This window comes from Mesoplodon mirus (assembly GCF_964341445.2).
Source record: "Mesoplodon mirus genome assembly, chromosome: 18".
Taxonomy (NCBI): Eukaryota; Metazoa; Chordata; class Mammalia; order Artiodactyla; family Ziphiidae; genus Mesoplodon; species Mesoplodon mirus.
This window is the reverse complement of record NC_138994.1, coordinates 15,985,517-16,010,183: the sequence shown is the minus strand read 5'-3', so window position 1 is coordinate 16,010,183 and position 24,667 is coordinate 15,985,517. Positions and strand designations below refer to the sequence as shown.

At 46.9% G+C, this 24,667-nt stretch overlaps 1 protein-coding gene across 2 annotated transcripts; it reads left to right on the top strand.

The window, feature by feature from the left end:
• Positions 1–106: 106 nt before the first annotated feature.
• On the top strand, positions 107–21,765 carry AFMID (arylformamidase; the record flags this gene model as incomplete). 2 transcript variants are annotated; one of them, XM_082605160.1, is made up of 12 exons in its annotated part: positions 108–166; positions 2,057–2,147; positions 3,167–3,217; positions 13,725–13,829; positions 13,911–13,959; positions 15,053–15,138; positions 15,234–15,306; positions 15,493–15,590; positions 15,842–15,920; positions 16,029–16,170; positions 16,380–16,484; positions 21,407–21,765. In XM_082605160.1, the coding sequence occupies 12 exons, from the start codon at positions 155–157 to the stop codon at positions 21,437–21,439; spliced, it is 924 nt and encodes a 307-aa protein (XP_082461286.1). In that variant the 3' UTR covers positions 21,440–21,765. The 2 variants fall into 2 exon arrangements, with proteins under 2 accessions (XP_082461287.1, XP_082461286.1); XM_082605161.1 differs by lacking the exon at positions 3,167–3,217 and having other exon boundaries at positions 107–166.
• Positions 21,766–24,667: the final 2,902 nt, after the last annotated feature.

Here is a 24,667-nt window from a genome sequence, read left to right as displayed (position 1 = left end):
CTCAGCAGGGCGGTGGGCGCGGCTCCCAGGGACGGGGCCTAACCAGAGCCCCGCCCTCCTGGCATAAAAAGGCGGCCCTGGCGCTTGTCGGCTCGTACACAGCGGGATGGACGGCGTGGGCGGAGGTCCCGAGCACGGGGCTCCCTGGAAGAGGATGTCTAAAGAGGTAGGCGGATCACTGGGAGAGGCTGGGACTGAGGAGTGTGGTTCAGAGATGAGATGGGGGTTGAGAGAAAAGTTTAGAACCACTACTGTGGGCGCCGTTGATAGCCTACTGCGTGCCAGCTCCCAAAAGCTTTAGCACTGTGATTTATTGATATTTTACTTCTCACCACAGGTAGGCTTTTGCTAGCCTGATTTTAAGGGTAGAGGAAATGGAAGCCCTGGCTATGTTTTTCTACTTTGGTTTATTTTTTTGGCCGCACTGCGCGGCATGCAGGATCTTAGTCCCCTGACCATGGATTGAACCCGTGCCCCTGCAGTGGAAGTGCGGATTCCTAACCACTGGCCCGCCAGGGAAGTCCAGCCCTGGCTATGTCAATATCCATAAACCGGGATAAGGTTGGGGCCGAAGTTCCGGACCTTAATCTGTGGTTGTGCAATGTGTGGAGGATGTGTCAGACCTGAAGGAGTAAATACCGGAGGGCTGGTATTTACCGAGGGATGGCTATGGGGTTAGAAACCACATATGCAAAGCATTTGTTATGCTTATCATTCAGTTATAATTTCCTAACCAGTTTTCCTACATTTCAGGTAGTGGTTCTTTCTCTGGTCACGGATGCCTCTAAGAATGTGGTGACAGTTACAGATACTGCCCCCATGAAATCCTAACCTCTCTCTTTCAGTCTCTCTCTCTCTCTCTGTCTCACACATAGACACAGACACACACACACACACACCTATAGTATCAGAGCACTTTCAGAAACCCATTGCATTATCATTATTATAAATAATAGCAGTAATAAAAGATGATGATGATAGCAGTCACAGAGTGTGCGAGGTATGACTGCGAACATCCGACGGGCATAGATTGTAGAGATCCAAAGACCCCTGGCCGAGAACCCTGTTCAATGGGAAGAGGGGGAAACCCACATTTGAGTGGTTAGCTTGACTTCATTTACATGCCTTATAGCTTTCAGCCTCACAAGGTATACAGCCTCACAAGGCTGAAAGCTATAAGTCATGTGAATGAAGTAAAGTACTATTGTTTTGCCCATTATTACAGATGAGGGAACTGACTGTAAGTAAGTTGCCCAGGGTAAAAGAGCCTGCAAGTGATGGAGCTTGGATGGCACTCAGCCCATCTGATTCCAGAGCCCAAGACCTTTCCATGAGGCCACCTGTCTTCAAATTTTCCAATCCAGCCTTCACCTGTTTTTTTGTTGTTGTTGTTTTGCCTCTGAGCCCTTTCTCCAAAACCTGGTTCCTTATTACTTTCTGCATTAAGTCTGAACATCTTAGCTTGACATTCAAGACCCTCCACCCCACAGCCCCCGCTTCCCAGCCTCACTTCTGTGTTTCAGCAATCTGGCTGGTCAACATTTCCAAACTGACCTTTGATTCCTTCCTCTTCACCTCTGTTTCACTGATTGTGCTGCGTCCACCTGCAGGCAGAATCATACCTTTTCAGGGAATATCAGCTCTCCATCACTTTCTCTGCAGTGGCCACCACAGCTCCCTGGCTTCCTGTGGTCTTAGCTGCTGTGGAAGTGGTACCCATGATGGCGTTAACTGGGACAGATCTATGGGACCTCATTTCCCTGTAAGGCTGTCCCGCTGGTTAAAGGCATGGCCATTGCTCTAGACCATGGATCTGGCAGCATCTGCAATGTTGTATCTGAAACGCCTAATTAGTTACTGGGGGGAGAGTGGGGAGTGGATTGCCAGGCTGGAGACTGGGGGGGCTTGAAGGAAGCTAAGGGCATCTATGAGAGCCTGAGATATCAGGGAAGGGGCTTCTCCAGGCCGAGAGGAGCATCCAGGCACGCGGAGGGGCGGGAGCACAGTCTGCGTGGAGATCAAAGGTCTTATGGAACTTCGTGTCTGTGTCCCGTAGGAGCTGGAGAATCAGTACTCCCCCAGCAGATGGGTCGTCCGACTGGGAGCAGAGGCGGCCTTGAGGACCTACTCACAGATAGGAAACGAGGGTACTGGGGGATCTCTCTGTGGCCGCTTCAGGTGGACTTTAGCATGTGGCAGTATTTCAGGATGCCGGGGCGGGGAGGAGGAGCCTCCCAGCCCCAGCCTCTTGGGACAGTTCCCAAAGTCCAGGCACCTCATCTGCTCGGGGCCAGGCGCCCCGGAGCCCTTGCTGCAGGACTGCCGGAGGCAGGGCAGGGGCAGTGACCATGCTCCACCTCCCCTCCTGCTCAGCCAACCTGCTAACTATGCCCAGGCCCTAAGGCCACAGTGGCCCAGGGAAGTGGAGTGAAAAAAGGAACGTGGCTGCTAAATGTGGGATGTTGTTGCTATCTACAAAAAGCAAAGAAGTCTTTTTTTTTTCCTTAGAGAAATCAGGGCTTGGGAATCTGTAAGCTAGTGAAGTCTCGGGGTTAATTCCCATCCCAGCCCTGGGTCTCTAGAGTGTTGTGCTACCACTTTTTGAGCTGCATTGGGCAGGTGGGCTCCATGGGGGATATGTGGGTGAGGGAGCAGCCAGCCTCTCCTCCAAGTCGGAAAACTGGATGTAGGCAAATGAGCTCTGTTTCAGCAGGCTGACTGGAGCTCCCAGGGTTGGTGGTTCTCTACGCTGAGATAACCCAGCTGGAGGGACAGGATAGTGGGGGTTTCTTCCAGCACATTTCAGCGCCCTCTCTGTCCTGATAGGGGGTGGAGCTGTGTCCTGGGCTCTTCAGAGTCCCCTACTGTGCCTAGCTCTGCACCAAATATGTCTCTATATACTCAATATATGTTTGAGTGCGCAGAGAAACCTACATGAGCTGGTAGAAAACCTGTTTGTCTATTGTAATTGTCTTGAGGGAGAAAAGAGCTGACCCTGTAGAGAAAGGGAGTCTCTCATAAGAAGCAAGGGCTAAGAAGAGACTCTGAGGCTGTTGCCCTCAGAGACTGTCACCCTCAGAGACTGTCTTTAGCAATCCCTCCTGAGAAGCCCTATGGACAGCTTTACATTCCCATCCTACCTCCCTTCCTATTTTCGATGCTCCAGCTGGCCCAGAGGTGCCGCAGGTGCATCTGCCCCATTTCATTGGTGAAGAAGGTGAGTGCGACAACAGGGGGGCATTAGGGCCAGGCGAGTGGGTGGAGCCATGCATGCTCAGGGTTGGAGGCTGTCTCTATTGGAAATGTTGATATTTCTTTCATCATGGACTTTTTGGCATTAATTTTGATTTTTTTTTTTTTTTTTTTTTGCGGTACACGGGCCTCTCACTGTTGGGGCCTCTCCCGTTGCACAGCACAGGCTCCGGACGCGCAGGCTCAGCGGCCATGGCTCACGGGCCCAGCCGCTCCGCGACATGTGGGATCTTCCCGGACCGGGGCACGAACCCGTGTCCCCTGCATCGGCAGGCGGACTCCCAACCACTGCGCCACCAGGGAAGCCCTAATTTTGATTTTTAAAAATATTGCACTTAAATATTATCTTTGTATTGGTCAGCTCAGGCTGCCATAGCCTGGGTGGTTTAAACAATAGGAATCTCTTTCTCCCAGTTCTGGAGGCTGAGAAGTCCAAGATCAACGTGCCAACTGAAAAAAAAAAAAAAAGGTGCCCAGTGATTTGGTTCCTCGCTGAGGGTACTCTTCCTGGCTTGCAGATAGACCCCTTTCCCTGCATCCTCACATGGCAGAAAGAGAGAGGAAGAGACGCTTGCTCTTCCTCTTCTTATAAGACCACTAATCTCATCACAAGGGCTCCACCCTCATGACCTCAACTAAACCTAATTACCTCCCAAAGTCACCATCACATTAGGGTATGAATTTTTGGGAGGCACAAGCCTTCAGCCCATAGCAATCCTCATTACTGAGTCTTTGGTGCCCCGCACCATGCTGTGCCTGAGGTAAGTGTCTCACTCACCCCATCCTAGTCCTGCATGATGAGGTTAAACAACTCACCCAAGCGCACGTGGCTAGGGACAGCCACCACTTCCCAGAGCTGAGCTTCCAGGTAAGAGGGGAGCAGGCTGACAAGGGGTGATGACAGGCAGGTGGCGTTGGTGGGTGCCCACTAGCTGCCTCTCTTGGTGGAGTTCCCCAGACCTCTGGACTTGCAGATTGCTCCCTTGGAGTTAAACTCCCAGGAGATGGCGAAGGAATGTAAAGCAGAAAAAATGAACAGTGGAATCCCCCACCAACCCAGAAAACCTCTCCACAAAGGTAGAAGAGAAAGAAAACATGATTTTTAATTGAGTAAGGAGATTGCAAAACCAGAAAGAAACCTCACCCTTTTATACAGCCAGGCTTATATCCCTAGGGCATACCTGCTCTCAAAATCAGCATACCTGTATTCAAGCAAGAGGACCTGAGGGCACTATCTACTGCACTAGTCCATCCTAATTCCATAAGGGTGGCCATCTGTGTTTGCAAATTGCCTTTATCCAGAGGAAGGTGAGAAATTCCCATATCCTTAAGGCAAGAGGTGGTTTTGCAACTTGGAGCCAGGTGCCTGCAGAAGTTAGGGTCCTGCCCTCCCATGGGGTATCTTGCTCGATAATTATATTTCAAAGGGAGAGCTCCCAGGTCTGAGAAGAACGTTCCTAGGTTGTAAAACTGGCAAGAGACTCTTTTAGCTTTAAAAAATATTTACATATGGGGAATTCCCTGGCAGTCCAGTGGTTAGGACTCCACACGGAGGGCCGGGGTTCAGTCCCTGGTATGGGAACTAAGATCCCACAAGCCGCGCAGCGATAGATAGATAGATAGATAGGTAGCTAGATAAAATATTTACACACATACCCAAAGGGGTAGAGAGGATATTTGATGAGGTCTCCTAAAAATAAATGCTCTAAGAAAAGGGAGGAAGGTAAACTCTTTTCCGTTTTTGCACTACGGAGAATGAAAGTGTTTTTTTGTTTGTTTGTTTGTTTTTTGCTGTATGCGGGCCTCTCACTGTTGTGGCCTCTCCCATTGAGGAGCACAGGCTCCGGACACGCAGGCTCAGCGGCCATGGCTCACGGGCCCGGCCGCTCCGCAGCATGTGGGATCTTCTCGGACTGGGGCACGAACCCGTGTCCCCTGCATCGGCAGGCGGACTCTCAACCACTGCGCCACCAGGGAAGCCCCTTTTCTTTTGATCTATATTCATTCTAACAGCGTCGACCTGTAACTTGCAGTGGGGACTGCCCTCTTCCAATGAGTAGGTCACTTTTTTTTTTTTTTTTTTTTTTTTTTTTTGCGGTACGCGGGCCTCTCACTGTTGTGGCCTCTCCCGTTGCGGAGCACAGGCTCCGGACGCACAGGCTCAGCGGCCATGGCTTACGGGCCCAGCCGCTCCGCGGCATGTGAGATCCTCCTGGACCGGGGCACGAACCAGCGTCCCCTGCACCGGCGGGTGGGCTCTCAACCACTGCGCCACCAGGGAAGCCCTGAGTAGGTCACTTTTATCCTCCACCAAGGCCTGGCCTCTCTCAGGCTGGGCACCTGGGGACAGCTGGGTGAGCACGGGCAGAGGGAGGTTTGAAGAACTGTTTCCTCTCCCAGTAGCTATTAAATTTGGTTAACAAGACTCAGTAAAAACACATTGCACAAGAAACTAAAGGAGGTATACGTATAACCCTGCTTGGGGCACAGTTCCAAACTCCCATTCCCCCAAACCACGCCTCGCCCCAGGAGCACCAATCACCAGCGAGGTGGGTGGGGCCTCGTGATTGACAGCCCCTGCGACTGAGAGCCTCTCTGAGGTCCCCTCCTGGCTTTCGAGGCTGAGATTGAGCTTTTTCCTCTCCATCAGAAAAACCAAAGGAAGAAAACAAAGGCACGCAAAATACAGGCCCCAATTTTGTTTTACTGTGATAAAATACACATAACATAAAATGTACCACTTTAACCATTGTAAAGTGTACAATTCAGCAGCATTTAGTACCTTAACGATGTTGTACAACCATCTCCTCTATCTGGTTCCAACACTTTCATCACCCCAGAAGGAAAGCCCCTACCCGTTAAGCAGCCCCCTGGCAACCACTGACTGCTTTCTGTCTCTATGGATTTTCCTATTCTGGACGTTTCGTATAAATGGAATCCTACAAGATGTGGTCTTTTGTGTCTGGTGGCTTTCCCTTAGCATAATGTTTCCAAGGTCCAACCATGTTGTAACAAGTCAGTGCTTCATTCCTTTTTATGGGTGAATAATTTTCCATTGTATGGATGGACCACGTTTTGTTTATTCATTCATCCGTTGATGGACATTTGGGCTGTTTCTACCTTTTGGCGATTGTGAAAAGTGCTGTTGTGAACATTCATGCACAAGTTTTTGTTTGAAAGCCCTAATTTCTTGTTAAGTTCAATAGACACAGCCATTCTACCAAACTGCATGTATTCCAAATGTTTACCTCCCCCTTTTTACTTAGTTCATCATGGACCAGTAGCAAACAGTGTGGGACACCCATTGTCCACAGACGACATTGTAATAGCCCTGGTCTGCACTCTCTGAGGTTGGCTATTTTTAGGCAACAATTGTTTTCTGATTACAAAAGGAGCATTTGCTGATTGAAAAGGATTTTAGAAAATAAAACCGTCAATAATTGTCACCCATTGTTAACATTGTGATATGGTTTCTTCTAGTCTTTTTTTTCTTCTAGGAGAAAGCGTTCTGTACTTATAATGTGCAATCTTGTTTTTAATAGCATAAACAGCCTTAAAAATTATTTCTAGAAAAGATACTATGTATAAAATAGAGAAACAACAGGATATATTATATAGCACAGGGAAATATAGCCATTGTTTTGTAATAACTTTAAATGGAGTATAATCTATAAAATGTTGAATCACTGAGTTGTACAACTGAAACTAATATAATATTTTAAGTCAACTACACTTCAATTTAAAAAATTCTTTCTAACCCAAAAGAATTGAAAATAAGTTCTCAAACAAGTACTTGTACACACATGTTCATAGCATTACTCACAGTTGCCAGAAGGTGGAAACAGCCCAAACATTCATCCACAGATGAATGGATAAACAAAACGTGATATGTCCATACAATGGAATACTTTTTGGCCCTAAAAAGTAATGAAGTACTGATACATACTAGAACATGGATGGACCCTGAAAACATAATGCTCAGTGAAGGAAGCCAGGAACAAAAGGTCACATTTATGTGACATGTCCAGAATAGGGAAATCCATAGGAACAGAAAGCAGTTAGTGGTTGCCAGAGTCTGGGGTAAGGGGGGGTTTGTGGAGACACTGCTTAATGGGTAGGGGGTGTTCTTCTGGGGTGATGAAAATGTTTTGGAAGTAGATAGAGGTGATGGTTGCATGACATTGTGAATGTGCTAAGTGCCACTGAATTGTTCACTTTAAAATGGTTAATTTTTTAAGTTTTATTTATTTTTGTCTGCATCGGGTCTTTGTTGCTGCGTGCGGGCTTTCTCTAGTTGCAGCCAGTGGTGGGGCTACTCCTCGTGGCGGTGCATGGGCTTCTCATTGCGGTGGCTTCTCTTGTTGCGGAGTACGGGCTCCAGGCGCGCGGGCTTCAGCAGTTGTGGCACGCGGGCTCAGTAGTTGTGGCTCGCGGGCTCTAGAGCACAAGCTCAGTAGTTGTGGCGCACAGGCTTAGTTGCTCCATAGCATGTGGGATCTTCCCGGACCAGGGATCGAACCTGTGTCCCCTGCATTGGCAGGCGGATTCTTAACCACTGCGCTACCAGGAACGTCCCTAAAATAGTTAATTTTGTTATGTGAGTTTCACCTCAATAAATTATTTTTAATCTTTTGCAGCACTACCACTTCTCTCTGTCCATCTGCAAATCCTCATGCCCCGGGGGCATGGGGCACTGTGCTAGGTGCTGGGAAGAAGGGGGAGCCTTTGTCTTCTCTCCTGACCCCCCCTCTCCACTTCTTCAGCCTGTGCCACTCTGCTGGTTTCCACTCCCTCCTCCTGGGAAGCTTGGTTTTTCTCTGACTTTGGTTATCACAGATTTGGCTATGAACTCACTGTGACTGAGCCCCAGAACCCCACCCCACTGACCTCCCCCCAGCTTCTCCAGCTTGTCCACTGGTTCTGGCAGACAATCCCTTCCAATCTGTGTTCACTGCTCTAAAAATCCCGTATTCTACATATTCATCCCTCCCCGCCTCCCCGCCCACTCCCTGGAAGCCACTGATCTTTTCACTGTTTCCGTGGTTTTACCTTTTCCAGAATGTCCTATGGTTGGAATCATACACTGTGTAGCCTTTTCAGATTCTGGCTCATTTTTATAGCACATGTTACCACCTGACATCTTTCTGTAACTGCTTGTCCCCCTCACTAAGGGGTAAGCCACATGTGATTTGGATTTTTTTATTATTTTGTCACTACAATATTCCAAAATGGGCACAAGGCTGCTGCTTATATAAGTATTTGTTTGCTAAATTAATTAAAAGACTGGGGGAGAATAGTTCTGAAACTAGATGGTGGCTGATGGGCCCCAGCCTCCTCTTAAATTGCTGCCACAGACGTGATGAACCCTTGGTCTTCAGCTGTGACTGTCTGATGGGTCTCCCCGCCCCACGCCTGCATTAGTCTCTAGGGACTCTGGCCCCTGCTCCCCCTAATTGCTCTAACACAAGGCTCAGTTGGGTCCAGGGACCTGGAGTTTCTCTCTGTAAGAGCTGTGACACTTTGGACTGTGACTAATAGAAACCGAAGTTTTGCTTTTTCAAAAAAGGAAGTTTGTAATAGGGTTTATGCTGGGATGTCTTGTTGAAGCCCTCCTGTGCTGCCTGTAAGTGCAGCGCCTGGAGGGCTGGCAGGATTCACGCTCTGGAGGAGGCAGTGGGTCCCCCCATTCTCTGTCCTTGCAGCCAGCTGCCCGCCATCACCGTCACACCACCTCCTGGAGAGAGGCAGTTTCTCTGGCTCAGGGTTGGTTGGGTTTTTTAATACTGGAGGAAGACTTTTTTATGCATGATAACGAATATCGATAGCTGCTTGGTTTTAATTGCTCTTCAGCTTAGGGCATAAACTGCATCATCTTTTTCTTAGTTTTGGCACAGCATCAATCTTGTTGGTCCACGTACACTTCTAGAACCCTTGCGTTAATTAAATTGCTCCCCTTTGCTGAGCCTGCTGTGTTGACAAGCTTGTCGGGAACAAACACCTTCACACGGTGCTGGTAGGAGGGTGGTTGGCAAACCCCCCAGAGAAGGTTAGCAGGGGAGCTCCAGGGCCTTTGTGGGGAGTGTGGGGGCTGTTATGGACCGAATTTTGTGTCTCCCCAAAATTCACATGTAGAAGCCCTAACCCCTACTGTAGCTGTGTTTAGAGATGGGGCCTCTAAGGAAGTAATGAAGGTTAAATGAGGTCGTAAGGTCCTGATCCAGTAGGATTATTAGAAGAGACACAGAGGGCTCCTCTCCCTAGAGAGGGAGGGCTTGCACAGCGAGAAGGTCATCTGCCACCCCTGGGGAGGGCTCTCACCAGACATCACCCCAGCTGGCACCTTGACCCTGCCTTCCAGTGTCCAGAACTGGGCGAAATAAATGTCTGTCGTCGAAGCCCCCCCACTGTATGGCATTTCGTTAAGGCAGCCTCAGCAACTAAGACGGGAGGCTTAGATTGAATTTGCACCTCAGATCAACAGGATGTGATGCCAGTTATACCCGACGCACACGTGCGGCTGGAGGGAGCCCTGGTGAAAGCAGGGGAGTGGAGAGGGACTGTCCCTGCTCCCAAGGGAGTAGTGAAGGGGATCCAGGGTGGTCTCAGTAGGGGTGGGAAGAAGACTCAGGATTCCGGATAAGCAGAGAGGGAGCCAGGAGAATTTACTGGTGATCAGATGTGGTTTGTTTGGCCTAAAAAGTGGCACTACTGGTTAAATAAATTAAGGTGCAGCCATAGGATGGAATAGCAAGTTAACTGTTTATGAAAAAAAGAAAAGAATGAGGAAGCTGTCTATGTACTGATTGGGAAAGCTCTCCAAGAAATATGAAGTGAAACAGGCAGGGCAGAAATGTATTTCCTATGCTGCCCTTTGGATTAAAGGGAGAGAGAGTCCATATCCATATTAATAATAAGTCACCTTGGCAGGGATATTTCATGCAAATGCCTGTTGTGTATATATATATATATATATATATATATATTTTTTTTTTTTTTTTTTTTTTTTTTTTTTGAGGTATGCGGGCCTCTCACTGTTGTGGCCTCTCCCGTTGCAGAGCACAGGCTCCGGACGCGCAGACTCAGCGGCCATGGCTCACGGGCCCAGCCGCTCCGTGGCATGTGGGATCCTCCCGAACCGGGGCATGAAGCCGTGTCCCCTGCATCAGCAGGCGGACTCAACCACTACGCCACCAGGGAAGCCCTGTATATGGTTTTTTTTTTTTTTTTTTTTTTTTTTTATTTTATTTTATTTTATTTTATTTTTTTCTTTTTGCGGTATGCGGGCCTCTCACTGTTGTGGCCTCTCCCGTTGCGGAGCACAGGCTCCGGACGCGCAGGCCCAGCGGCCATGGCTCACGGGCCCAGCCGCTCCGCGGCATATGGGATCCTCCCAGACCGGGGCACGAACCCGTATCCCCTGCATCGGCAGGCGGACTCTCAACCACTGCGCCACCAGGGAGGCCCCCTGTATATGTTTTTAACCATATAAACATATTAGTTCTTCAAAAGAAAAATGAATGGCATTTCATTTATTTTTTAAGTTAATGCTCAGATAGCTCATAACTTTCACAGATTAAATTCCCATTGACTTTTCAACGCAACTTACAAGATGTGATGGAATTCTGAAAAAAGCACTTCAAATTATAATCGCAAATGCAATGCATTTGATTTGCTTAACAGAATCTCATGGTTCTAATCAAGTAAAACGTACCTATTTAATAGTGGATTGATTCAGTTAAGTGTGTCCTGCAGAGTGGTCTGCACCCAGCGTGGCACCTGGGGGCAGGTGAAGCCTGTTTGGGTCTGATCCTGGTAGAAGTCACACATCAGGCTCTGAGCAGTTGGTCGCTTGAAGCTTTAGGAGATGGGAAGCCCCCTTCCACCCCTCCATGGGAGAGGGAGTGGGAACCCACAGAACACAGCCAGCCTCATCCCTTTCCTAAGAAGCCTCCCCCTGGCCTCGTTCCCTCACTCAAGGGTGTGGTGTTGGTGATGGCAAAATTGGTTTTTCAGCCACCTCACCTGTCCTGCAGAGGCAGCCTGGTCCCTGCTTTTGGCACGTGGGAAACTTGGCATCTGCCATCATTTTTATTTCTCTTGGCCTTGAGCAGTCCAGCAAAAATGGAGGCGGCCCATTTTAACAGTTTATTCACACTTGCATAAACACAATCTATGCAAACTATCTTCATCTACCTAGTTTGCCCTTTCTGGAATTGCAGAATCACCCAACCCAAGGGAGCCCTGGTGAATATTTTTGGGAAGGGGCTGGTGGACGGGGGGACCGTGGCCACCGAGGTTGGGGATCCGGAGGCTTCAGGGACAGGGATCCCAAGTTGAAGGTCTCTTCCCACCAATCTTCAGTATCAGAAAGATTGCAGTGTTCGTGCTGTATGGTATTTGTGTAACCTGCTTTCACTCTTTACATGGCAAAATACTCTCCCTCCAGTATTTCCTTTTAGATTAATGCATTTTTGGGTCCTGTTTATGTAATCTTTGCCTAGTCCAAGGTCATTAGGATTTCCTATTTTCTTTTCTAAAAGCTTTATTGTCTTTGCTTTCACATTTAAAGCTGTGGTCCATCTGGAATTGATCTGGTGTGGTGTGAGGTAGGGATCAAGAAACTATTTTTTTCTCCTTTCAGATATTCAATTGACCCAACACTACTTACTGAAATATTTATTCATTACATAATTTTCTTTTTCTTTCTTTTTTTTACACACTTTTCATTTTAAAAATTAATTTTTATTGGAGTATAGTTGCTTTACAATGTTGTGTTAGTTTCTGCTGTACAGCAAAGTGAATCAGCTATACATATACATGTATCCCCTCTTTTTTGGATTTCCTTCCCATTTAGGTCACCACAGAGCATCACAGTTTTCTTTTTTTTTTTTTGGCTGCACCACATGGCTTGTGGGATCTTAGTTCCCTGACCAGGGATTGAACGCAGGCCCTCGGCAGTGAAAGTGCAAGTTCTAACCACTGGACCACCGGGGAATTCCCTACACAATCTTCTTTTAAGTGGTTATGATGTACCAGGTCCTGGGTGTACAGAGGTGGGCAAAGCAAAGCCCTTGTCTTCTCAGAGCTCATGTTCTAGTTAGGGTGACAGACAGGCAGTAAACAAGTAAAAAATATATGAAGGATTAATGAATGCTGGGATAAAAAATAAAGGAGAGGGGCTTCCCTGGTGGTGCAGTGGTTGAGAATCCACCTGCTAATGCAGGGGACATGGGTTCGAGCCCTGGTCCAGGAGGATCCCACATGCCTCGGAGCAACTAAGCCCGTGCACCACAACTACTGAGCCTGTGCTCTAGAGCCTGCGAGCCACAACCACTGAGCCCGTGAGCCACAACTACTGAAGCCTGTGCGCCTGGAGCCCGTGCTCCACAACAAGAGAAGCCACTGTAATGAGAAGCCCACACACGGCAACAAAGAGTAGCCCCCGCTCGCCACAACTAGAGAAAGCCCGCACGCAGCAATGATGACCCAATGCAGCCAAAAATAAATAAATTAATTTTAAAAAATTTTTTTAAATAAATAAAGGAGAGAAAGGGGACATACCATAATGTATTCTGCTTGTTTTCTATTGTAGATCACTTGGGCTGTGTCCAATGTTTTTCTGTCATAAATAGCATTAGTGTAGGCATCGTTAAAACAAGTCCTTAAGAATATTTCTGATTATTTCCTTATAATAAATGTATGGATAAGGACTTATGCATCAAGGAATATGATCTTCTTGGGCTTTGATACATATTTCCAAGTTGCCCCCCAGGAAGAACTTACCAGTTTACACTCTCTGGCACCCAGTGGTGGAGGGAGCTGAGCTTCCTGGGTTTCAATGATCGAAGTGGGGCCTTGAGGGGGCATTGTTTACTGCAACATGAACATACAGAGTCCCATCCCACCTCTAGGCCTTTGCCTTTGGTATTTAATTTACTTACGGTAAATTACGTAAATGTACTTCCTCCTTTCTCCTGACCCCAGTCCTACCAATTTTCACATCCCTCTGACCTCTCCCATCATGGTGCTCAATTATATATTCATATTGTTTTATTATCTATTTATTTCAAGTGATTTTATATCTTAGTTCCTAGAAGGTTATTTTTCCAAATACTTGGAAAAGTTTATACTTCCCAGAGCACATAGCCAAGTGTAACACACATAATAAGCATGTAATAAAGTAGTGGTCGAATTGGTGCCTATCAGAACTGCCAGCTCACCAGAGACAGATGTCACAGATAGTACTGGCCCCCACTTGGATGGGCCAGTCTGATTTCTTTGTAACTATGCACCTGTGGGATGCTTCAGACCCCCAGCCCTGATTACCATGAGGACTTGGGGAAGCACTGATAGCTGGAGCTAACTGGTCAACCCAAAGGGGCTTTCGGCAAAAAGGTTTCTGCCTGAAATAAAATGGAGGTTGCTGCTGCCTGAGGTTGTGCTGACAGCGACTTGTCCATTTCTGGAGACAGCTACCAAGAGGGCCCAGGCCACTGGGAGGAACCTGCTCGATGTCCCCTATGGAGACGGCAAAGGGGAGAAACTGGACATCTACTTTCCTGAGGCAGTGTCTGAAGGTAAGCGGGGGCTAGTGGTCCCCCATGGATCTCAGCAGGGAGCCCTGCCTCGGCCCACACGCCCTTTGTTTTGTCCTACAGCCTTGCCGTTCCTCGTGTTTTTTCATGGAGGATACTGGCAGAGTGGAAGGTGAGTCGGGGGATTTGGATGAATGGAGAAAAAGGGAGATTCATCTTTGCCTGGACTCTTCATCTCCTAGGGCTGCTGCAACAACTTACCACAAACTTGGGGGCTCCAACCACAGAAATGTCTTACCTCACAGTTCTGGAGGCCAGAAGTCTGAAATTCATCAAGGTGTGGGCAGGGATGTGCTCCCTCTGAAGGCTCTGGGGAGGACCCGTTCTTACCTCTTGCAGCTTCTGGGGTGTCTGGGTCTTTCTCGCCTTGTGACCACATCACTTCAACCTCAACTTTCATCTTCACATGGTCTTTGTGTGTCTGTATTTCAATCCTCCCTCTCCTTTCTTTTACAATGTCACCAGTCATTTGATTTAAGGCCCATCCTAAATCTGGGATGATGCCATCTCAAGATTCTGAATTATATCTGCATAGCCCCTACTCCAAATAAGGTCACATTTGCAGGTACTGGGGTTTAGGATTTGGACATGTTTTTTGGGGGGACAGTATTGGATCCACTATACCCAGTGAAAAGCCTGTTCAGTCTACTCTAATCAAATGGAAAACCACAGTGACTAACCATCCCTGTTTGCTCAGAAGTGAGTGGTTTCCCAGGACCTGGGGCTTTCAGTGGTAAAAAAAAAAAAAGAGTCCCAGGCAAACTGGGACCACGGGTCATCCTAAGATAAGCAGAGGGGAATTTGGGATCTTCAGGGACACTGTTGTTCCCTAGGATCTTACTAAGGAGTTGCCTGTTATAGGATCTACTGCCCTTCAAGCATATCATCTTAATGCTACATTTATTGCATTTTTACCCTTTGCTTTGTGAAGCTCTCTACATGTCTCACCTCCTTCAATTCTCAAAAACAGCACCCTAAGAGAAAGAACATAATTGTTCCTATTTTACAGAGGAGGAAATTAGGCTCAGAGGTTAAATATAGTCTCTAGGGTCCCATAGCTAGCATGTGTTGTGGTAAGGACAAAGCCTCCCTTCTTCCCTTACTGCACCAGGTCAGAGAGGGACAGTGCTCTGGGTGGACAGGACACAGAAGCAGCCTAGTGGCCAAGTGGCCTCCAGTTGTCATGTCTTTGTCTCCTTCTGCAGTAAAGACTCGTCAGCCTTCATGGTCAGCCCACTGACAGCACAGGGAGTGGCTGTGGTGATAGTGGCTTATGACATTGCCCCCAAAGGTAATGAGGGTAGTCTTGCAGGTGCAAGGGCTGGTGGGCTTTGGAGGGGAGAGGGCCCCCAGCGGAGCCTGACATAGCTCCTACCCTCTGCACAGGCACCCTGGACCAGATGGTAGACCAGGTGACCCAGAGCATCGTGTTTGTCCAGAAACAGTATCCAGGCAACCAGTGGGTATCACTGTAGATTTTCCTTTTGTCAGACTGAGTGGGAGGACAGTGGATTAAGCTTCTTGGATGCAGCCCAACTGCCCCCTCTGGCTTTGGAGCAGAAAGCAAATTGGGACTCCTTGATACTGCCCTGTTGCTTTGGTTATACTGAATGCAAACCCAGCTCTCTGCTCTGACCCACCCAAGGGGAATTTACCTGTGCGGACACTCAGCTGGGGCCCACCTCGCCGCCATGATGCTCCTGGCCAACTGGACCAAGCATGGAGTCACGCCCAACCTCAAAGGTTTCCACGGGGACTGAGCCTGGCTGGGCAGCATTCACTCTCCCCTGATGGGCCTGAGGGTCTGTAACAGCTGCTTGAAATTTCAACAGCTGTGAGTAGCTTGACCTCGGGGCTTTGAGCCTGAGGAGCAGGGCCTGCTTTGCTTCTTCTCTGCCCCCTACCCTGGTCTTGCCCCACTGGCCCTGGAGGCGGGCTGGCCCCATCGTGCCCCACCTGCAGCCTGGCTCTGTGACTGTTCTTTACCTTCACAGGCTTCTTCCTGGTGAGTGGGATCTATGACCTCGAGCCTGTCATGCACACCTCTGAGAACGCCTCTCTCCTCACAACCCTGTGAGTCATTTGTCCCCTCGTCCCCCAGCTGGCCTGCAGCCTGCGAGGAGGGCCAGAGGTGCAGCAAAGGCTGCTCTCTGTCCTGACCACACTTACTCCCTGCACCAGGGAGGATGCTCAAAGGAACAGCCCACAGTGGCACCTGAAGACAGCCCTGACACAGCCTGTGGATCCAGCCTGCCGCATCCTGGTGACTGTGGGCCAACACGACAGCCCCGAATTCCACCGACAGTCCAGGGAATTTTATCAGGTACCCCCAGCACCCCGCTTTTGGCTCGAGGTTGAGGGTCATGCAGTCTTATTATCTTCCTGTTTATTTCACCCAAACGGACCCCACAATACCAGTCATTTCTTCAATAAATACTTAGCACCTGGTATGTGCCAGGCACCTACGAGAGCCCCTTTCCCCCCAACCCCCCACAGCCTCATGCTTCCTCTTCCCTCATTTCTCCTACTCAGACTCTGTGCCGAGGAGGGTGGAAAGCCTCCTTTGAAGAGCTCCATGATGTGGATCACTTTGAAATCCTTTGGAACCTAACCCAGAAGGACTACGTGCTCACCCAGGTGGGGCGCACGTGGACAGAATGTGTCCTGCTGTAGCCCCTACACATAAGGCGAGGTGGCCAGGCAGGGGGCATGGGGAGTCACCTCGCTGGCTCCTTGGAGTCCAGGAGGTTGGGGGACTTGACGATAGGGATTGAGTGCCACGCTTGCTTCCTATACTTCACCTCCCTCTGAAACAGCCCCAGGTGATCTGCAGAGGCTGGTCCTGGGCACACAGGTAGGATCTGTATGGGGCTGTGGTGTGGATGGGGACAGGCAGGTACGAGCAAGTATTAGCCTGTTTGTGTGTAAAGCATAAAAGCAGCACCAGCTCCGTTGGGAAAGGAGGGATGGAGTTGGCCACATAAATGTTTATTACGATTTTTTTTTTTTTTTTGCGGTACGCAGGCCTCTCACTGTTGTGGCCTCTCCGGTTGCGGAGCACAGGCTCCGGACACGCAGGCTCAGCGGCCATGGCTCACGGGTCCAGCCACTGTGCAGCATGTGGGATCTTCCCGGACCGGGGCACGAACCCGTGTCCCCTGCATTGGCAGGCGGACTCTCAACCACTGCGCTACCAGGGAAGCCTGTTTATTACAATTTTAATGTGGAGAATCTTTTAAAAGTCTAAGGATGAAAAGGCACCTTCCTACACTGTTGGTGCAAATGTAAATTGGTGCAGCCACTATGTAGAACAGCATGGAGGTTCCTTAATTTGCAGCAACATGGATGGATCTAGAGATTATCATACTAAGTGAAGTAAATCAGACAGAGAAAGACAAATATCTCATGATATCACTTACATGTGGAATCTTAAAAAATGATACAGGGACTTCCCTGGTGGTGCAGTGGTTAAGAATCCGCCTGCCAATGCAGGGGACAGGGGTTTGATCCCTAGTCCAGGAAGATCCCACATGTCGCAGAGCAGCTAAGCCCGTGCAGAGCAACTAAGCCTGTGCGCCACAACTACTGAGCCCGCGTGCCACAGCTAGTGAAGCCCACGTGCCTAGAGCCCATGCTCCAAAACAAGAGAAGCCACCACAATGAGAAACCCGCGCACCACAATGAAGAGTAGCCCCCACTCGCTGCAACTAGAGAAAGCCTGTGCACAGCAATGAAGACCCAACACAGCCAAAAACTAAATTAAAAAAACAAATTAAAAGAAAAAATGATACAAATGAACTTATTTACAGAACAGGAATAGACTCACAGACATAGAAAACAAACTTATGGTTACCAAAGGGGAAGCGGGGGGGATAAATTAGGAATTTGGGTTTAACCTATACACACTACTATATATGAAATAGAAAACCAACAAAGACCTACTACTGTATAGCACAGGGAACTATATTCAATATCTTGTAATAACCTATACTGGAAAAGAATTTGAAAAAGAATATATATATTATATATATATAATTTAATCACTTTACTGTATACCTGAAACACTGTAAATCAACTATATTTCAATTTATTTATTTATTTTAAAAAATTTACTTATTTATTGGCTGCACCAGGTCTTACTTGCGGCATGCATGCTCTTAGTTACGGCATGTGGGATCTAGTTTCCTGACCAGGGATCAAACCTGGGCCCCTGCATTGGGAGCATGGAGTCTTAACCACTGGACCACCAGGGAAGTCCTGACTATACTTCAATTTAAAAAATTATTTTAAAAAAATCAAAGGCTAGATTGGGGAAAATATTTGCCATGGACCTGGAAAATATACAGTTACTACTTTTTTTCTTTTTTTTCTGGGAAAGTGGGTACCTGATTAACTTTACTTTTTTTTATATTTCTTTTTCCTCCAGTTTTATTGAGATATAATTGACATACAGCACTGTATAAGTTTAAGGTGTACAGCATAATGATTTGACTTACAAACATCATGAAATGAACCACAATAGGTTTAGTGAACATCCATCATCTCACAGATACAAAAGAAAAGAAAAAGAAAAAAATATTTTTCCCTTGTGATGAGAACTCTTAGGATTTACTCTTAACAACTTTCATATATAACATAGAGCAGTGTTAATTAAATTTATCATGTTGTACATTACATCCCTAGTGCTTATTTATCTTACAACTGGAAGTTTGTACCTTTTACCACCTTCCTCCAATTCCCCCTCCCCCCATTCCCAGTTAGTTGCCACCTCAATAGGACTTATCTTTTTAACATTTTTTAAAATTATTTATTTATTTATTTATTTATTTTTGGCTGCATTGGGTCTTCTTTGCAGTGCACAGGCTTCTAATTGCGGCAGCTTCTCTTGTTGTGGAGCATGGGCTCTAAGTGCGCTGGTCAGTAGTTGTAGCACGCTGGCTTCAGTAGTTGTGGCATGCAGGCTCATTAGTTGTGTCTCACAGGCTCTAGAGCGCAGGCTCAGTAGTTGTGGCATACGGGTTTAGTTACTCTGAGGCACGTGGGATCTTCCTGGACCAGGGCTTGAACCCGTGTCCCCTGCATTGGCAGGCAGATTCTTCACCACTGTGCCACCAGGGAAGTCCCTCCATAAGGCTTTTATAGCGTTCAGTTTTAATTCACATAGTTAATATCCTTACCACACAAAGAGCACTTTCAAATCAATAAGAACAGTTCCTTTTTTAAATTGAAATTTAATTGATTTACAATATTATATTAGTTTCAGGTGTGTAACATAGTGATTTAATATTTTTATATAGCCTATACTCCATTTAAAGTTATAAAATATTGGCTATATTCCCTGTGCTGTATAATATAACCTTGTAGCTTATTTATTTTATACGTAGTATCAATAGTTTGTACCACTTAATAAGAGCAGGTCTTATTTCCCTTTAAGAAGAGAAATAAATAGAAAAAATGGACAAAAAATAAGTGATAATTCAAAAAGAAATATAAATGGCCAGTAAACATGGGGGAAAAGTAAGCTGCATTAGTGATCATAGGAATGTAACTGAAATGGGACTTCCCTGGTGGTCCAGTGGTTAAGACTTCGCCTTCCAATATAGGGGGTGCAGGTTCAATTCTTGGTCGGGGAGCTAAGATCCCACATGTCTCGCAGCCAAAAAACCAAAACATAAAACAGAAACAATATTGTAACAGATTCAATAAAGATTTTAAAAGTGATCCACATCCAAAAAATCTTTTAAAAAAAAGAAAGAAAGAAATGTAACTGGAAATGAGTCCTTTCCCACCTATCACAGGAAATGTTCTAGTTATAATAGTGCCCAATGCTGGTGAAGACACAGTGAAGGGGGCCTCCCCCATCCTGCGGGTGGGAGCACACGTTGGCCTGATGTTTCGGGAGTACAGCCTGGCAATATGGACCCAAACCCACTGACCCAGTAATTCTGCTGCTTGGAATTTGTCTTCAGGATAATCAGAGAAACACAGAAAGATAGTCTCTGTAGCTTTATTAATGTTCTAAACTTGGAAATAACCTAAATGTCTAATGAGGTTAAATTATGATATAATCAGGTAACAGAGTGAAGTTTGTGAAAATTAGTTAGGACATGTCAAATTGCTTCAGAGGGGGCTTCCCTGGTGATGCAGTGGTTGCGAGTCCGCCTGCCGATGCAGGGGACACGGGTTCGTGCCCCGGTCCGGGAAGATCCCCCATGCCGCGGAGCGGCTGGGCCCGTGAGCCATGGCCACTGAGCCTGCACGTCCGGAGCCTGTGCTCCGCAACGGGAGAGGCCATGACAGTGAAAGGCCCGCGTACCGCAAAAAAAAATAAAAAATTGCTTCAGAGATAAGAGCAAAAACACAAAAATTAACTGGCCTAGTATCTTCCTAGTTTTATGATACATAGATAGCTAGACCCTTAGAGGCATATATATGCATCCGAAAAAAACGTTTACCAGTGGTGTTACAGTGGATTTTAAAAATCAATTTCCACATTTTCTATCATGAACATGTATTACTTTTTTTTAACTGGGGAAAAACAAGCACCCAATAATGACATCTCTTAAAGAAACCTAATAAATATTTTAGATTTGGAGGGCCATATGGTCTGTGACACAACTACCCAACTCTGCCACTGTTGCTCAAAAGCCGCCAGAAACAATTCATAGGTGAATAAATGTGGCTTTGCTCCAATAAAACTGTACTTATGGATACAGAAATTTGAATTTTATGGAATTTTTACATGTCACAAAAATATTCTTTTTCAAATGTTTGTGTCCCCCTAAAGTTCAGATGTTGAAGCCCTAATATGATGGTGTTTGGAGGTGGGACCTTTCATGTCATGAAGGTAGAACCCCATGATGGGATTAGTACCCTTATAAGGAGAGGAAGATAGCAAACCCTTTCTGTTTCCCCACATAAGGATACAAAGAGAAGGCAGCCATCCACAAACAAGGAAGAGAGACTTCACTAAGAAGCCAGCCAGGCCGGCACCCCGATCTCAGACTTCCAGCTTCCAGAACTGTGAGAAATAAATGTTTGTTGTTTAAGCCAAAAAAAAAAAAAAAAAAAAAAAAAAAAAAAAAAAAAAAAAAAATATTCTTTTTTTGATTTTTTTCCCAACTGTTTAAAAATGTAAAGCCAGGGGGCTTCCCTGGTGGCACAGTGGTTGAGAGTCCGCCTGCCGATGCAGGGGACAGGGGTTCATGCCCTGGTCCGGGAAGATCCCACATGCCGCGGAGCGGCTGGGCCCATGAGCCATGGCCGCTGAGCCTGCGCGTCCGGAGCCTGTGCTCTGCAACGGGAGAGGCCACAACAGTGAGAGACCCGCATACCGCAAAATAAAAAAAAAAAAATGTAAAGCCATTCTTAGCTCATGGGTCATACAAAAACGGGCAATGAGTGGGTGACATTTCAAATGAGAGGTGGGAAAGGACTCATTTAAGTTACGTTTCTGTGATCGAAAATGTAGCCTGTTTCTTTAATCAAATTCCTCCCAAGAGATCCTCACAAGAGCCTCTCCAACTCTGGAGCTTTCGTATTTTTCCCTCCTGCTGCAGATTATTTTGAAAACAATCTTCCAGGAGTCCTGATGACACCTGAACCCCTGCCGCCAGCATGCACCCTGACTTGTGAAACTTCTCCCAAGAGCCTGACTGCTTCCCATTCTTGCCGGGCTCAGTTTTCCCTGTGCCCAGCAGCGCCTCTGTTTGTCCACCCACCCCGGCCAGGGTCCATTCCCCTCACTGCTCTGAACACGAGTACAAATCTCCATGGCCTGCCCCTGGCCTGGATCGAGCGGGTTCCGGGGAAGGTCTGGCCCAGGTCCACGCCATGTGTGATACCCAGAGTCTGGCCCACAGTCTGCTGAGAGGGTGAAACAAAAGTGACAACTCCCAACCAAAATGAAGAGTAAGAGCTCCCCAAACCAGTTTTTGTTCTGTGTTTTTGTTTCACTCCTTTGTCTACTCTGTCCTGGGCTCCACCTGACGTCTGGATTTGTCCCGGAAAGCCCTGGGATTTTATCCTTGGGGCTAACACCTTGACTGACAGGACAGTGACATCCACAGGTAGGACACGCTTCCTCTGCCACTCCCCCCACACACACACAGGGGTGTGTGTGCATTCAGTTCCCAAGGAGCCAGCTGGGTCCACCCACCATCCACCACACCCCTCTCTAGCCCACTCTGAATAGCTAGCAGTTCAAGAATGATTGATTATAGCAAAAATAGGTAATAGCCTAAATATTCATCAGTAGGAAGTAAGTACATCTGAGCAGCTGACCATCATTAGAAAGAGGTCTGTGTTTATAACGGGGGAACACCTCCAAGTCATACTATTACCGGACAAAGAGCAAGATGCTCAACGATACAATATAGTACCATCTCAACAGCATTACCTAATACTCACAAAATGACATGTTTCTGTGTGTGCACACAAGTGTGTGAATGCAGAGAAAAAGTTTGGGGAGCCTCCACACCTAACACCTCTGCTCCCCTCTGGGGAGGGAAGTGGCATTGGGAACATGAGGAGGGGGTGTTTTGGCTTTATCTGGATTCTTTGGGTCTTTTAGGATAAGAATGTAATGAGGCAAAAAACCCCTAATGGGACCTAATTACATTTAAAAGCTTTTGCACAGCAAAGAAAACCATCAACAAAATGAAAAGAAGACCTACTGAATGGGAGAAAATATTTGTAAATGATATGATCGGTAAGGGGTTAATATCCAGGGCTTCCCTGGTGGCGCCGTGGTTGAGTCCGCCTGCCGATGCAGGGGACACGGGTTTGAGCCTTGGTCCGGGAAGATCCCACATGCCGAAGAGCAACTAAGCCAGTGTGCCACAACTACTGAGCCTGTGCTCTAGAGCCCATGCTCCACAACAAGAGAAGCCATGACAATGAGAAGCCTGCACACCTCAGCGAAGAGTAGCCCCCGCTCGCTGCAAGTAGAGAAAGCCTGCGCGCAGCAACAAAGACCCAACGCAGCCAAAAATAGATAATTGGGGAAAAAAAAAAAAACCTCATGGAAAAGACCTAAGCAGCTGAAGTTTTCAGTAAAATAAAAATTTAAATGGTAAAAGTTGGAATATGTTGGTGCCAAATAGAAAATGAATCACAGAAATACGTTAACCTGATGGTGTTTGATCCAGAAGATATATTTTTTTATCTGTTTGTTTATTTATTTATTTATTGGCCACGCCACTAGGGATTGAACCTGTGCCCTCGGCAGTGAAAGCACCGAGTCCTAACCACTGGACCGCGAGGGAATTCCCTGGAAGATATATATTTTTATACAGATGCTATCAGTATTGATAGAACTCTGATTAAAATATCCTAGGATGAAAAAGGCAGGGTCAACATCCACCCAGACAAGATGGAGCAAGCCATGTCCTGGTCTGATGATTGTGAGGACAGGTTGGCAATTTTAAAAAATGTTGAAAAGACACACACACACTTTCCCAGCAATCCTGCTTGCAGATGTTTATGCTACAGGCATAGTTGCACATGTTTTTGTGTCTGTTTGCTGTAGTACAATTCATAATAGCAAAAAAAAAAAAATTGGAGATACCCAATGGGAAATTGGTTAATTGGAATTAGGGTAGACCATCCAATAAACACCATGCAGATATTATAAAACGTGTTGAGATCTCTAGGTGCTGATAAAGCTGAGATGTGCTGTTACCTGAAAAGACAGGATGCCAAGTGGTGTATGCGCGCGCACACACACACACACATCTGGAAGTATACATAGAAACTGCTGAAAAGTTTCTTTCTGCTAGAGGTCTTTGGGGAGAGGAAGACTTCCTTCCCATTGCATGATTTTTGCTTTTACAGCATTGATATGTCACTCTTACAGTAGAGGAAAAATGTGTTCACAAAAGTTTTGGTGAGACTAGATGGCCATAAGGTAATATCTAGCATTGATATTTTATGATCTCAAAACAGTTTTGTCTGATCATCACAGTATCCATCAGGATTTGTTGCCAACTATTTGAAAATCCAGAAAGTTCACATAAAAATGCAAATTTGCCTTTGTGATAAATATATATTTGGTCTTTGTCCCCGATTCCTGGCACACAGCTCCTAAAAAACCTTTGGAATCTCCAGAGTGATAGGAGCGTCTTTTGTTCTAATGAGCAACCCCTAGATGCTTCTGGCTGGGGCTGGTGGCCAGAAAGACCAAGCCTTCGTTAGAAGCTTGGAGCTTTCAGCCCCACCCTCCCAATCTTCAGAGAGTGGAGAGGAGCTGGTGATTCAATTAATTACCAAAGGCCAATGATTTGATCAACCAAGCCTGTGAAACCTCCATAAAAACCACTTAAAGTCAGGTTCATAGAGCTGGAAGGCTGGGGCGTCTGCATGAGGCTAGGCACCAGCTACACAGTCCTGCTCTGAACCCAGTCTGGCTGTGCCTACAGGCAGGTGCCCGCTCCCTGGGCTCTCATTTCTATTATCCAGGCGGATTATCCTAGGCTGTTCACTTCCTGGAGTCACATTCCAATCCCACTTCCCTGATAGGACACCCAGGTCTCCTGGCTGGAGGGCAGTGGGCATTGTTTCCACACATTGCTTCACCTCTGTTGACCCCCACCCGCACGTCTGTTTGGGGCAGGGACTTAGAAGGGATATCTAACTCCTGAGGAACTCTGGTGGAAAGGGAAGAACAAAGCTCCAAGGGTCAATTTCTGGACTTCCAGGAAGCTTCAGTGAAAAGACTTGATAAAAGAGACGAGTGAACAGCTCACTCCAGCGAGGGTGGAGCTTTAGCTGTGTGCTTCATCTATGAGACATCTTTCCCCTGGAGGATGCGTGGCCTCTAC